The sequence below is a fragment of the Pelmatolapia mariae genome, linkage group LG17, assembly GCF_036321145.2.
Source record: "Pelmatolapia mariae isolate MD_Pm_ZW linkage group LG17, Pm_UMD_F_2, whole genome shotgun sequence".
Taxonomy (NCBI): Eukaryota; Metazoa; Chordata; class Actinopteri; order Cichliformes; family Cichlidae; genus Pelmatolapia; species Pelmatolapia mariae.
The window spans coordinates 25,418,476-25,433,542 of record NC_086242.1 but is presented as its reverse complement, the minus strand read 5'-3'; the positions used below and the strand labels follow the sequence as shown (position 1 = coordinate 25,433,542).

General features: G+C 37.8%; 2 protein-coding genes across 11 annotated transcripts in view; both read right to left on the bottom strand.

Moving 5' to 3' along the window:
- The window catches only part of mast2 (microtubule associated serine/threonine kinase 2), a 155,781-nt gene extending 153,802 nt beyond the window's left edge, over positions 1 to 1,979 (bottom strand). For all 5 annotated transcript variants that reach the window (XM_063500919.1, XM_063500920.1, XM_063500921.1 and 2 more), the window contains exon 1: positions 1,150 to 1,979. In XM_063500919.1, the coding sequence (XP_063356989.1) occupies positions 1,150 to 1,230 (81 nt within the window). In that variant the 5' untranslated portion in view covers positions 1,231 to 1,979. The remainder of the gene's footprint in view (positions 1 to 1,149) is intronic.
- A 2,633-nt stretch (positions 1,980 to 4,612) lies between these two features.
- The window catches only part of pde4dip (phosphodiesterase 4D interacting protein), a 93,715-nt gene continuing 83,260 nt past the window's right edge, over positions 4,613 to 15,067 (bottom strand). For 4 of the 6 annotated variants that reach the window (XM_063460147.1, XM_063460146.1, XM_063460142.1 and 1 more), the window contains 13 exons: positions 14,566 to 14,850; positions 13,551 to 13,682; positions 13,229 to 13,348; positions 12,879 to 13,068; positions 12,596 to 12,720; positions 11,290 to 11,406; positions 11,053 to 11,157; positions 10,419 to 10,606; positions 10,007 to 10,138; positions 9,490 to 9,522; positions 9,044 to 9,182; positions 7,618 to 7,664; positions 4,613 to 6,532 (listed from right to left, as the gene is read on the bottom strand). In XM_063460147.1, coding sequence (XP_063316217.1) covers positions 6,473 to 6,532; positions 7,618 to 7,664; positions 9,044 to 9,182; positions 9,490 to 9,522; positions 10,007 to 10,138; positions 10,419 to 10,606; positions 11,053 to 11,157; positions 11,290 to 11,406; positions 12,596 to 12,720; positions 12,879 to 13,068; positions 13,229 to 13,348; positions 13,551 to 13,682; positions 14,566 to 14,850 — 1,673 coding nt within the window. In that variant the 3' untranslated portion in view covers positions 4,613 to 6,472. The remainder of the gene's footprint in view (positions 6,533 to 7,617; positions 7,665 to 9,043; positions 9,183 to 9,489; positions 9,523 to 10,006; positions 10,139 to 10,418; positions 10,607 to 11,052; positions 11,158 to 11,289; positions 11,407 to 12,595; positions 12,721 to 12,878; positions 13,069 to 13,228; positions 13,349 to 13,550; positions 13,683 to 14,565; positions 14,851 to 15,067) is intronic. The other 2 variants (XM_063460144.1, XM_063460145.1) reach the window with 2 other exon arrangements.

The following is a 15,067-nucleotide window of genomic DNA, read 5'->3' as shown; positions in this document are numbered from 1 at the left end:
GCATATTCCAACAACAGCTAATAACTGGTTAAAGTAGATATATGTGGCAGACAGTCGTTTATTTTGTGCTTAAGCCTCTTAACCCTCTAAATGTGCAAATGCACAGACTTTCAGACTTTATATATGTAGAATCAATAACTTTATGGGAGGGATGAACCCTCCCCCAATATCACTTATATCAAATAACTGGACTGAAAAAAATACTACTAATAAAAAATAGCTGAAATAAAATTACCAGTTTGATGGCACAGCTCAAAGCCCCTCTGCCCTCCAGTTCTGATGCATTTTTTCTTAAGCTGCAGGTTTCCCAGGTATCCCAGACTGGCATTACAACTACATGTTGAACAAATTGGGCACTGAATAGATTAGCACAAGGCCAAATAACACCAAGTAATGAGCCCACTATGGATAACTTGGTGTTAGTTGTGGTGGATTACTTCTACTTACTGATAAATTACAACAAATCCAAAATCCATACTCTTTGACAAAGCGCAGATTTGCTGCTAGAGCACACTTTAGTCTTCTTCAGTACTCCACTCTACATTACATGCCTTCGTCTGACAAACCAAAGAATGTATACAACCTACCATAGTAGGAAACAGCCAGCATCCACACTGACTGAGCAAAAACTGTGACGCTCCTGAATTAGGTCCCTTTTCTCTATTAGGGAATGAGTCTTTCAAACATGTAGAGCTGCAGGGACAGAGCATCTCTGTACATGTTTTACTGACAGCGTATATTTCCTGAGAGGATTAACTGTTCATTAGTGGTATGCTGATGAAATAGACGGACATCATAACTGCTTGTTTATTCTATATTGAATGCTTCATTTTTCACACAACCTCACTGCTGTGTGACTACATGCTTACAGCCAGTTTTATAACTACTAGCAATACCAACTAATTATGATGGCATGTATTAACTCATCTAAGCCAAAAACCATAGTTATTAGGAAAGTTCTGGAAAAAGGTCTACATTGCAGAACTACTAATAAAAAATGGTTTTGCATAAAGGTACCGAAAGCAAAGGACATCGCTCTTTAAGTGGTTTCCAGCAATTTCTGTGGGCTCATGAACTCACAAGGGAACAAGGGCACGAGACACGTCCTCCTGACATAGCAAGGAGTATCGAAAGGCTTTTACTACTCACCGCATCTTTCTCTTCTCCTCCACTGTCGTGCTGCTCCATACTGCAGAGTTTCCTTTTGTTTTTATTCTCCGTCCTCTTCATACTGACTGTAGGAACAGTCCTCGCGCGCGCCGGATTGCACCACTTCACCCGCTTTCCTGTGCAGTTTCCAGTATCCTCTCGATAACTTCACTTAGCTGGCTAGCACAACGTGTCAGGTCGGCTGCTGTGGTTTTCAGGGACACCTCAGCGCCAAACTGAAATGCATGGCTTGCTGTTGCAGTTTGTTGACTTGCGATTCCACCTATGAGTTTGCTCCGGCCAGCCATTCCCGACTCAGAGCCCGGCTACACTTCTTGTGCTGACTCCACATCTGGAAAACCCGTTGTGACAAGCTGTCAATCAGCCTTCTTGCACGAGCAGCCACCGGTGTCTCCTTGAAAACAATAAAAGGGCAGTATGCGCTTTTCACAGGGATAGCTTTATATTTCTAGAAAAAATGTATCCGTGCTGCGCTTTTTTTGTGCCGTCTGTGGCAACAGTTCATTCAACCCGATTTAAGCTAGCGTCTTGCCGCTGAAACACTAGCTGAGCGGCTAGTCTGGCTGCCTGATAACGTCTACCTGCCCAGAAAGACCGTGACACCCTGGCAGGTCTACCTTCCCTCTTAACGCTTCCAGATGATTCCCCAAGAGCTCCACGTCTTCCGTCTCTGTCTGGTGACTTCTTAGGCGACATACATCATGTCTCGGTGTTCGCCCATCTTCACATAAAAGCTGATCTCTGCGAACACTGAGTTAACCTCGCTGTTGAACTGCAACGACACGGTACAGCTCAGCTTGTTTCCTGGCTCTGACACGACTGCTGGGGCGTCAGGTTAGCAGGAATACAACATCCGGTCCATTAATACCAAAATAAAAGTATCATTTATTCAATATGAAAAATGCAGGGAAGGATGGGAATCCACATGTAATAAAAAAACAACAACTATCTATCTAACTAACTACTAAACAAATAAATATATAAATAATAAAAATGCAATGACTATTAAAAATAAATATTAGTGATAACCTCTTTGTCTCTCCCAGAGTGTTCAATCTTTGACGTCTTTGTAGTAATAGAAAATAAACCAGACGGGGATAACATTCACTTACTTTGAAGCGATAATAATAATTATTAAATTGTATTTATTAATTTAACCAGGTTAGTTTCACTGCGATCAAAGATCCCATTGGCACTAACCACTGATCTCTTTTAAATAATAATTTGGGATTTTCCTGATGTGAGTGAAATTTGAACATTTACAATGCAATGTGATATCGGTAACTGTCGTGGTAAAAGAAGACAAATATACTCTACTGCCATTTCAAAAGAAGAAAATATAATTTTGTTTATCCTGAAAGCAATATACTGAAGTCAATATGTCGTTATATTATGTCACTATTGCATTATTATTTCATTACTTTCAGTCGCAAGGGCAAAAGGTTTTATTTTGAAATGCTAATCCCCTTCACACCTCTGGTTTCAAGCTCATGTACACCCTCCGCTTGCTAGACGATTTCTTGATTTTGGGAAAAAAAAAAAGATGATGCCGATTATAAAAAATCCATGCAGACACATGAAAGAAATTAACTATTTTTTTTCTAAAATTTAAAAGCACACTCACAGACTCAGACACCTTACACTAATTCCTTTATATATACCGACTTGCTTTTGCATCCTCGTAGTGTTGGGGCTGTGAAACAATTCCACGAGGTTTGTTGTTGTTTGCTGCCACCTATTGATTAACAACTAAACTGCTTCGTATGTGTTTTCTGTGTGTATGTTTAATGAGACAGTGAAATAAACAGATAGGCTTATAAAGTGATGTATATTTTAATGTTTCATATATAGCTGCATATAACATTTACATATTAAACAATCGTATATTCTATTATCTAATAATATGAATAATTAGTGTGTATTTTAGGCGCACGTGTTGTTTAATAAAATCCTTTTTTTTCCCCAAAGAGGGAATTTTCTTGTCACTTTGAGATCCTTGTATTTAAACCACATGGCAATACTTTGATAAATTGTGCCATATATATGACAGTCAGATTTTCTTTTATCCCCACAGTAGCCTTATTCTATCTTTCACTGTTAAACCTCACCAGGTACACCTGTTCAGTGTTTCATTAATGCAAAGATCTAATTAGCCCATCACACATCAGCAACTCAATCCATTTAGTCATGGTCAAGACAACTTGCCGAAATTCAGGTTGTGCAGCAGCAGAAGACCGCACCAGGTGTCACTCCTGTGGTGATTAGGATAACATTGACTGGGCTGATGGATCTCAAATTCTGCTGCAGCATACAGATGCTTTCATTTAGTTTATCTGGCATAAACAAAATAAAAGCATGCCATTATCCATCCTATTTGTACCAGTAGTTTAGACTGGTGGTGTAATGTGGGGGACATTTTCTTGGCACACTGTATGCTCCTTATTACCAAGTCAGCATCATTTACTCTAAATGTCTGACTGAGTATTGTTGCTAACCATATCCATCCTTCTCTGATCATAGTGTATCCATCTTCTGATGGGTGCATTCAGAAGGATAACACACTCAAATAACCTCAAACTGATTTTTAAATATGACAACGAGATCATGATAATATACCATTTTTCTTTTTTAATGCTCTGATATTTTGAGAAGCACTGTGTGATTTTTGTCTTGAAAGGTGCTTTACTTTACTGACTTTACTATCGCTTTCCTCAAATGACCTCCCAAGTCATTGCATTTTAATCCATCAAGACACGTTTGGGGTGTAGTAGAATTGGATATTTGCATTATGGATGTGTAGCTGGCCTGCAAATTTGTCAGCTGCCCATTCAGTTGACCACAACTCCATATTATGGTCAGTATAGACAACAAAGTCGAAAAAGTGTTTCCAGCACCTTGTTGAATCTTTGTCACAAAGCCAATATGGAGTTCAACTCAGTGTAACTAAAGAAATGGCCAGTGAGTTTACCCTTACTCTTTAGTATAAAATGATTCATAAATTTCAAAACATAACAGGAAACAATTCATATTTACTGTGCATCATGTCTTCTTTAATTTAACATGCATGATCACTTTTTAATTTAAGAGTTTGAAAATTTTAATCTTTAAATTTTTATGCCTCTGCTTTTATTTTGTATTTGCATTTCCTGCTTTTATAGCTTTTCTTGCTTATTGTTGATCTTATAATCAGCATTTAATATTGTTGATCTAAAAAGAGAAAACCTAGTGACACTTGAAAGTATTCTGTAATTTTGTGTAAGTCACATGTACATCTACTGTTATTCTGTTTTGTTTTTATTTTGAACAGCATTTGAGTGCTGATTAAACACTTTTATGAAGAGTACAGTATAAAGAAATCCTCACTGTATTTGCAAGGCTGTGCTTGAGGTGAACAAAATAAAAAACATGTAGTATAACTTAAGAAAACTACAAACATGACAAATATTTTTGTCCCCTTTTATTGGAAAGATCTTCACCACAAAACATTTTAATAAAGAGAACAGGCTTAAAAATACAAATGGCCTTCATCCAAAGACCATCTCTTCTCTCTGATGTACATACTACCGTTAATATGCACATATATGAATGGTGGCTCCTAAAACAGCTCTAACGCTAAAAAACAAACAAACAAACCAAGTTTGACCTTTGACCTCTAAGGGAAAACAGTCCAAAACTGTTTAATCTCTTTTAAACCTGATTTAACAACATGCAAGTTGTCTACTTTGGTTGATTTTATTGCTTCTTAACTACACTCCTATAGTATAGTGCTGTTTTATGTGATTTAGATAGCTAAAAATGCCTGGGCCAATAAAAGTGCTTCATACTGATTGTCACATGCATTCATCTAACAAATAATTTTCTTAAATCAGTTCAGTTTTAGAATTAAAACAGTTGACATGGCACTTTAATACTCAAGCTTAAAAACAAAAGCAAAGAAACACAGAGCTATGTATTGCACAGTAACCCCAGAATTTGCATTTTTCAGTAAAAGTATTAGAGGGCAGTAAAGCCACAGTTCATGCACAAAACAAAACAGGTGACCTACAAAACAGAAAAAAGTCACGAAAACAAACTAAACAATAATAATAATGATAATAATAATAAACACAAGAGGAGCCAATGAAATAAAATAAACTGTGAGTGTCACAAAACCTCTTCCAAAGGAAACGCTTCCAGAGACGTGTTTATTTTTTTTAAAATATCGCTGTGACAAAACATTAAAACACACAGAGACTGACAAATTTAGCTAAAAAATAAACATAGAAAAAAAAGTTTTTGTTTATTTGTGTTTTTTTTTTAAAAAGAAGATGACGAAGAAGAAAAAAAGAGATGCTATGGGGTTTTTTTTTCTCGTTACAAAAATGAACTGTCATCCTTTCTGGACCATTTATTAAAATGTATCTCGCAAGTATCTTTTTTACACGGTTTATCAAGCCTGCAAGTTGATGATGCCAGACCCCCATTTTAAAATATCTAAAGATAAAGGAAAGATTGTTTCCATGTCTAACAGAAAAAGTGAAGTTGGAGGGTGAATGGTGAATCAGTGACACTAAGCTGCTGTGTTACTTGAAAGTAAGAACATCATCTACCAGCTACACAGCCGACTGCACGTCTTTTGATAGATCTATGTTCTTTTGTCATTGGGATATTAGGACAAAACTAAAACATAACTACCTCTGGGGAGTATGGCTTTGTTTTATCGCAATGCTCACACCACATGCATGTAATTCTACACACTGACTACAAACATGAGCCTCAACAGAGGCTAAGAGGAAGCACTTTGGATTTTGCTTTTAAACTCTCCCTTTTCCTGCTGGCATTAAACAAATTTTTTTGCATTTTAAAATCCCTGCTGAAGTAACAAAGGTGAAGCTCCTTCCTGATTTGTCACTTTTAAACTGTGAGTCAAGAGCATCCTCCAGAAATTGCTGATTAATTTGCTGATAAATCTAAAAGTTTTCAAACTGTTTTAAATGTAGTTCTATTCTTATTAAAATTTGGTTTAATAGTAATAATGCAAAAAGACCGCATCAGACAGACGCTATGAATCATAAACAAATTTCAGCCAAACTGAGACTTGAGAAAAACTGAGATACTGAGTATAACCTTTGAGTTCCCTCCAGGAAAATCCTGCAAACATCCACACAAATTATACCATTGATACAAATAATAAAATAACACAGACGGAGATGGCAGTGATGATGAACTCTGAGCTACAGGAAGACTTCCTGCAGGGGGAGCTGGTGGTGAGTCCATCCCTGGGCAGGAGAGGAGGAAGAGCTACAGGGTGAAGTTTGGGGCTTCATGACACTCCAACCAGGAGACATGCTGAGCTCACAGAAGCGTCCGCCTGAGATTTCACCTGAAAGACAGTTGACAAGAGATCCAGGAGGTTACTATGGAGTGGATCTTATTTATGCACCACCTGTCAAATGTAAGTTGTATATAATTTAAAATGTTACACTTGTAAGTAACTTTACTATTTCTTTTTGTTAACACCGGTATCAGCTTCTGATTGCTGTTTATCAGTTTTCCTTTGTCCCCTCAAAATGCACATATGCAGAGCAAAACCAACCTATTGCTCAGCCAGTGATATTAGACATTTGTATCAATTTGAGTTCATAAAAAATGTATGTGTATAAAAGTAAGTATAACAGTAACCACATATAAAGCCCAAAAATCTCTTTTGCAGTTAAAAATGACTGTTTTAAAAATATATATTTTTGGTTCATCTCCATCAGACATTGCATTTCTTTGCACTTATTACTTGATAATAGAATCAAAAGAAATAGTAATCCTGAGTAAGGACTAGAGGCCACATTCTTAAACTGGTCAGTATGGTCTCACTGCACTACTATCTAGTAAGCAAACTGACGTGACTAGTTATCGTTTTTGTCCAAATGATGATTAGCAAGAAAGACGAACATTAGCAAGGAAAGCAACGTGTTAGTGTTTGCTTAGTCTTTTACATACAAGTATGCTGTTTACCTGTTTAGTAGTATCTCAGTCAGCCTTACATGCTGCATGATTATGTAGTATTGAAGTGGCTTTACTGGCTACATGCAAACATTTTTGATATATACTGTAGGTTCTTAATCAAAAAGCAAGCAGCTTCACCACCCAACACGCCAGACTGTACCTTTACCAGGCCAGAGTTGTGAGGATGAGGAAGAATAAGAGGAGGAGAGGAGTGAGGGAGGAGAAGGAGGAATGGGAAAAGGAGCTTGCTGCAGGGAAGAAATCCTGAGTTCATTCTCCTGAGGACACTCAGTAGGAGACAGGATCGAGGAGGAAAGGTAAAGAAAACAAACATCTTTTTCTAATGACCAAAAGTGTGAGGGATGTCAGCATCCACCCACTTAGTTGTTCTTACTTATGGGAATACAACACTCATTGTGGATAATGATACCAAAACCAGGATTAATATGAGGCAACGAGTGAACTGACCTGTAAGTTGGTCTTGGCTTTTCTCAAGACATCGCGTGTTCTCAACACTGTAAAAAACAAAAACATACAATCATTATCATTTCTTTTTCTGACACAAACTGTAACAACGCTGAAAACATTACACATGACCATGATTACACATGATTACTGACAATACAAAGTAATCTCAGAGTCAAAATCTCAGGCTTCTCATAAATGCTCCATTTAAGACTCTTCTATAAACAAGAAAGGCATGCCATATGAGGCACCTGTGGCTCAGGAGGTACAACAGATCATCACTAATCAGAAAGTTGGTGGTTTGATCCCCAATTCAAAAGTATTTTCCAAGTGCTGTTAAATAGAGAAGGATTTTTTAAACACAGCTTTTCCAAACATCCTCGTTTTATTATGGATGCTTACAGTATTTTACTTTGGACACAGGAGCCAAATTATTTCGCAAGTTCAAAAGTGTTCGATGCTAATAGTCAATCGTGCATCCCTTTTGCTGGATAACAGTCATTTGTTTACACACACATCATCTTAGCAAATTTCTCAAGTTCCTCCAGATTTGATGGTCTTTTGCCATTAACCTTGGTCTTCAACACCCCACAGTTTTCAGTGATATTCAAAACAGGAGTTTGTGCAGGCGAGTCAATAATGTTCACTTACTCGTACTGGAAAACAAAGTGACAACCTAGATCGAGTTTTTCTGCTTCTAGTATATATAATCCAGGTTGTCCTGGAGTTTTCCTTGGGCTTAAGGGTAAAGTCATTCACTTGTATCTTGGCAGCTGTTCAGGGATCTTTAGATACACCTCTCACTAGTTTTCTTTGAATTTCACTTCCTACCTCCACCAGGCTTGTTCTGTACCGTGTGCCTCTCTTTGAACTCTCTCTTGTCACTCCAGTTCTTGACTCTTGAAAACACCATGTATATAGATCTCAGCTTTAGATGAACTTAGTCTAACCCTCAGTTTTAACTTGATTTTACAAGCTTTGAGCACTGCATAGGTGACGGACGTTATTAGACAGGAATTGTTTGTGCTGAATAAATAGAAATTCTGTATGTTTTATAAAAAAAAACAAGTATATTTAGAAATGCTGTGTTGAAAATCCCTTTCTCTGTTAAAAAAATGCGCTAAAGAAAATTTTGACAATAACTTGTATGAATGTGTGTGTGACTGGGTGAATGAGGCTTGTAGTAAAAAGCACCTTGAGTGCTTTATTAGAAATGAGAAAGTACCAGACAATTTATCGTTTCCCATACCCCTTTTATTGCCAGCTTTGGCATGCAACTCTAGCTGTGACCACAGAAGCCCCGCCCACAATCTGTTCATACCAAGTGTAGCCAATAAAAAGAAATCTCCCTTTAAGGAACGAGAGCCTCTCTACACTTAATACATGGTTTTACATGTGCTATTAGAGTTTTTTGGAAATGTGTACTCACATTGGCTGACTATAAAGTGCTCCATGCTATCTTTGGTGCCGCTGGAGCTCTTCACTCTCTCCATTGTATCCTTTAGAGCCTGTTCTTGCTCTGAGAGCTTCAGACGGAGAGAAAGGACCTCCTCCTTCAGAGACTGATTCTAAATAGCAAAAGACAGGTAGATGGCTCTTTAAGCTCTTGGAGATGCATACACTGACATGCAGAACATGCGAGTACAACCTGAAATAATAAAGGCAGGTGCAGCAGTTGCAGTAAATGATACATTTTTGCATAAAATCTGTTTATTTACTCATATCCAGCTCCTATAATCTTTGGGGAAAGTTAGTAAATCTTTTACTTCTAAGTAAAGTATGTGCAAAGGCACCTAACAGTGTTCACCTCACAGGGGTCAACTGTATCACCCTCATGTTTTTCTATCAGCAACAAGCTTACGTAGTGAAACTTACTCTGTGTGGGGTGGTGTGATCCTTTCTGAGAGCCTGAGGAAAAGGAGCAGGATCATTTAACCCTGACAGATGTTTAAAAAAATGATTTTGAGCAGAATGTTTTTGTTATATAAACTTCAAATTTAATGGGAGTTAGATGTAAAAGTGGCAAATTAGATATATATATATTTTTGTATAGGTTTAAAACACTAATTGATTACATATTATAGCAACAATGTAATATGTCAAAGTCTGCTTTTATTTGAGTTTTTTCAGTGATACAAATGCCCTCATCCAGTGTTAAAACTGGTCCTGTTGTAACACACTGTCTTGCATTAAACTTAACATTTTAGTCAATTTTAGTAAATACGACAATCAAGAAATATTTTTTCCACTTCTCTTCTTATGTATTAATGCGGAGAAAAGAAATCATGCGTGGCAAGAAAAAAATAGTAGTAGTAGTATAATAGTAGTATTTTGGTCTCTTTAAAATCCCAAATCAGATTTTCTCTGTGACACCAGGAAATACTTTTCTGACCTGTTGGACTTCCTCAGATTTAGGCAGAGCTGCTCTCCAGAACATGCAAAGCAGAGACTCAGCCTCATCCAGTATCTGCCGCAGAGTTTTAGTGTCCAGCAGCAGCTTCTGAACAGAACCCCAGTCTGAAAGCTGGAACACAAAATGCATGAAGTCAATATAATGTGCATTAATTATGAATATATTTATTTCTATTTATGTATGAGAGGTTTTTGCCAGGGCTGCGGCACTTCTTCGCGTCACTTCTGTTATGAGAAAAGTTATTTACTTTCCTGACAGCACATTCCAGAGACCACCCCCTATTACAAGGCACTAATAATTTTTATCTCATCTGCTCTGGACTTTAATGAGGATCATAATTTAGTAAATGAATCTCAAGTTATATTGAATAAAAAGAGATTTGAGCTCTTACCTGATGAAAGGAGAACTCCTGTGAGGTGCTCAGAGAATAAAGAGCAGTCTCCATCTTAAGGAGGAGCGCACTTCCCTGGAGGATGTGCTGCTGCAGAACTTTGAAGTCATCAATGTGGCCAACTGCATGGTGGCCATGACAGTTATAAAAACAGCCATCTGTGCGATGTCCATGCAGGGTTGAGCCTGCTGAAAAGGAAAACGAAAGAACTGTGTCCAGTGCAGTCTTCTCTCTATGGATTCACTTATTTGATTTAAGAGTACAGAAATCCCACATAAAAAAAAGAACCTTTAAATGCCTGAAGGTACAGGTTCAAACTTAAGCCAGACTTAAGCCAGGAAGATGTGCAATAACCACACATTATCAGTGACATGAGGCAAGGAGTTATTATTTGAAAGAATTGTGGATTTGTGGATGTGGACTCAAAACATAAATGATTGCTGTTATTTCCTTTTTTGTTCAGAGATAGTGTTCCCCATAGCCAACTGCTAATAGTTTCTGGTTTCATGTAAAATTATTCACACTGAGGGATACCTGAAGAAAGCTTGCGGAATAATGTTTTCATGCTTAAAGTTATGATTATTATGGGTAGGATTGCATAGTCACAGTGAAAGTGCTGCTTGAAATCTCTCACCCGGATCAGTTGCTCCAGTTTCCTCTGTGTGTTTCTGCATAGCATGCAAAGGAGAGGAAGGACTGAAAAGTCCAGTGTCTCTCACAGGTGGAGAGGGAACGCTATCTGCAGAGACAGATTCCCATCAGTACTGACCTTAAAGTTTCCTTGTTAATACATTTTTGTAATTCTAGTGCTATGATCTGCCATATTTGTCAGGATTTTCAGAAACAGTCTAGGTGTTTCAGATATACTGACCGCTGAAGAGCTGCCTCCTGGCTTGAGGCTGCGTGTCAGCTTCTCTGCTCAGCTGCTGCTCCAGCTGAATGTGCAGGTCTTTGGGATCAAAGACTGTTGTGCTGTCACTGCCTTGACCTGTTAGAGAACAAACAAATACTGGTGATTAACAAAGAAAGTAGACAATCTTTGTGGGATTGAGAAAAGAAGCAGGTCCTCATTATAACTTCAGAAAAGTGACACATTAGATGATTTTCACATGGAAGAAATTTTTAAGTTCACAAAACACACACATGGACCAGTTTTCATATTACTGCATTCCTAAACAGAAACATAATTCCAGCAGCCGTCTTTTACAAATGGCAGCTCATAGAAAAAATACCCACCTGGAAAATAGTGGTTGATGCCAGTGGGGTTCATTCACTAATATATGCAAAATTATCCAAACAAAATAAGTGTGCATGCAAAATTTTTGGTCTGATTAATAAACATGTGCAATGTTTTTCTACTTTTATTTTTGAATGCTATATGACAAAATATTCTGTGATATAAAGTGAAAAGGTTTGACATCAGACATGATGTGAAGAAAAATAAGATAGCATAAGAAGGAAGCAGGTGGAGGAGATGAAGAGCCTCCAGCTGGGAAGTAGCAAGCTGATAAGAAATGAATGCCACTGATGACATCCAGCCAATATGCAAGTCTTTTTAGTAAATGCAGCTTTAATATTCTAAGCATTTAGTGTTAGGTATATTAGCTAAAGCTTGAACATACACTTTTTCACTCAATCGTTTGTGTTGTACGTTACATTTAAATTCTTTATTGTTATTTAACTCTATGATTTTTTTTACATTGTTCTGGAAAACAAAATAATTGCCAAAATAAGTTTAAAACATAAGACAGACTGGTTTACATGTGGTCTGGGGAAGTTTTAAATTGGTTTATAAAGTATTAAAAAAATAATTCATGTAGGAAAATACTGATGAATTCTCGATACGTGCGTGTTTCTATGCACTGTTTAAGCACAGTTTTGTGTGTGCACCATGTTTAGAATTAAAAATATTACTTCTAGAATACTCATTTTCCTGCCCTGCGATAAATTGGCCACATGTCCATGGTGTATCTTGCGTCTTGACTGCTATGGTAGACTCCAGGACCACAATGTCTCTGAATTCAGTAAAGACAAATGGATGGATGGATGGATGGATGGATGGATGGATGAATTGATGAATGCATGCATGGATGGATGGATGGATGGATGCTTTTCTTCACTACATCACGTTAAAGCCGCTCACTGATCTGAACAGGTGACTGTGTGTTGATTCTTACCAGTGGGCACATTTGTGGTGACTCTCCCCTTTTTGCGATACACCTGCAGCTCACACTGAAGAGAATGGACCAAACTGCGGCTCTCACAAAGCTGCTGCCGGAGAACAGTCAACTCATGCTGGAGCCTGAGATATTTCATGAAATCATGTTATTTATTACCTATGATTTCTTTAAGATATGTGTTTCCTTCAAAATAGTCCCACTAAAATGTCTAAAAAGTGTTAGACTCCAAGTATTCCAATGACAAAAATTAAGTACAGAGCTAGAGAAACAAACAGACTACCTGTTGACGGTTTCCTGGTTCCTCAGTCTGTCTTGTTTCAGGTGTAACATCTCCTGACTCTGAGCTTCAGCCTCAGCTTGGAGCTTCCTGGTTTGCTCTGCCCACTTCTTAGCCTCTAGCTCCACCTCCTTCACCCTGGAACGCTCCTGGAGCGCCACCTCCCTCAGCTGCTCTGCCTCCTTAGTGCTCTCTGCATGATACATAACAACAGAGCAGAGTGGATATTTTGATTTTGAATTTTTTTGTCTGATTTCAGGCAGGGACATTTAAGAATCACATTTACATTCTGAATAAATAATATAAATAATGACTCTTGAGCTTACGACATGGTAGTAAACATTATACTGTACCTTTGGTAACCTGCTTCAGCTGATTTTGTAGACTAACATTTTCCTCTTTTAGAAGTCTAATCTCACTGGCAAGCTGGTTGACTGATTCCAGTCCCTGGATGTAAATATTGGTAGGAGCACCTTTGGAAGAGATAGAGACAGAGGAGTGAAAAATAATAAATAAATAATAAATAATAAATAATGACAGAAGAAACCATCTTTGTAAATTCAATTTAAAGCAATAAAATTTCGATAACATATTTTGTTAGAACTAAATTCAATGCTTTTCAAAACTTTGAGCCCTGCAGATAACACAAACAGTGTGTTCGTTTGTCTCTGTTACCTTTCTCAGTGGTGGTTCGGGCCAGTTTCTCCTCCAGCTGTTGTCGGAGACGGTCGTTGGTGTGGATGGAGTCCTCCAGTCTCTGCCTCAGACTCCTGATTTCCCTCAAGTGCTCCTTCATCAGGTCTGAACCTGTAGCAGACAAAGCGCAGAGTGAGTGTCTGTTGTGAAATCACCATCCACGCTCACCTAATAAACTAATAAGGCAAGAAAAAGATCATTTATTGTCAAAAACAGCGACTGATCACTCACAGCTGGCTTAATGGGAGACAATAACCATATTTTTGGTTTTTGGTTTGTTTTTCATGCACTGGTTATTTTTGAGTATTTTAATTCCAAAAATGTCTGGATGTGTGTTTAACTAAACCCTTTCAAATGTTATTGCATATTTAATCCATGTTCAATAAAACAAAACTTCTTATACATGATTTAAAATTTGAGTTCATTTGCAACACAGTGCTCACAAAACATTCAATATGTTTCAGATCAGTTTGATTTTATTTATAGCGCCACAACAAAAGTTGCCTGAAGGTGCATTCACAGCCTGATGTATTGAACGTTTTATTCGTAAAACAAAACAAAAACCCTACATGTCTTTTCTGGCTTTGATCCCAATACATCAGCAAAATGAAAGAATAATTCAGAAGCTGAGCTTTTATTATATTCATTTGAAAATTCTGCAGTTTTTAAAACTTATTACAAACCAATAACATCTCGTCTTTGAACATTTTGCAAACAAATATTCCAAACTAATTTCAGCTCAGTGTTATGCAATTTTTTTTTTTTTTTGGGGGGGGGGGGATATTTCTTTTAAGGCTATAAGAAAATAAGAATAAAAATGTGCGTTTAATGCCTCAGCTGAGGAAATACAGTTTAGACTTATTTACTACACAAGTTTGCTAAAAACTGATATTACACAAGCATACCCAGGCACTAGTGTCAGTAGGGAACTTGTGCATACAAAACATTGAACAATTTTCTAAACATTTTTAACATAAACACCCAGAAGCTTTACCTGTGTGACTGTTGCCTGACTGGTACCCTGAGGATCCTGATGACAGGTCAGCTCCAGTTCTCACTGCTCGATTTCCATAGCTCACATCCCACAATGCACTGCTCTCCAGGAGGCTGGCCCCAGCTTTCATTGTCAAGCTGGCATCCAGACTACTGTTGCTAGCAGCACTGCTGAAAGGAGAAGGTTGGAATCCTTGGTAGGAGAGAGGCAGTAAGTCAAAGGAGTCCGGCTGCTGGTAGACAAATGGGAAACCCTGAAGGGGTTTGGCTTGAGGAGTAGAAAACCCTGCAGAGGATGAGAAGATTTAAGGAAACAACTAAAGGAAAAGCGGATAGCTTATATATTGTGCAAATACATGGTCTGTTTTTCGTGTGTGTCTTAGAGAGACCAAGAGCAAGATGAAGGGATTTCTCCTGACATCGGGAGCAAGTTTGTTAATCAGCCAAATGAAATCTGTCTGGTTGGGGCTTTCTGAAAGCTCTAATTCCCATCAGTGTTTTAA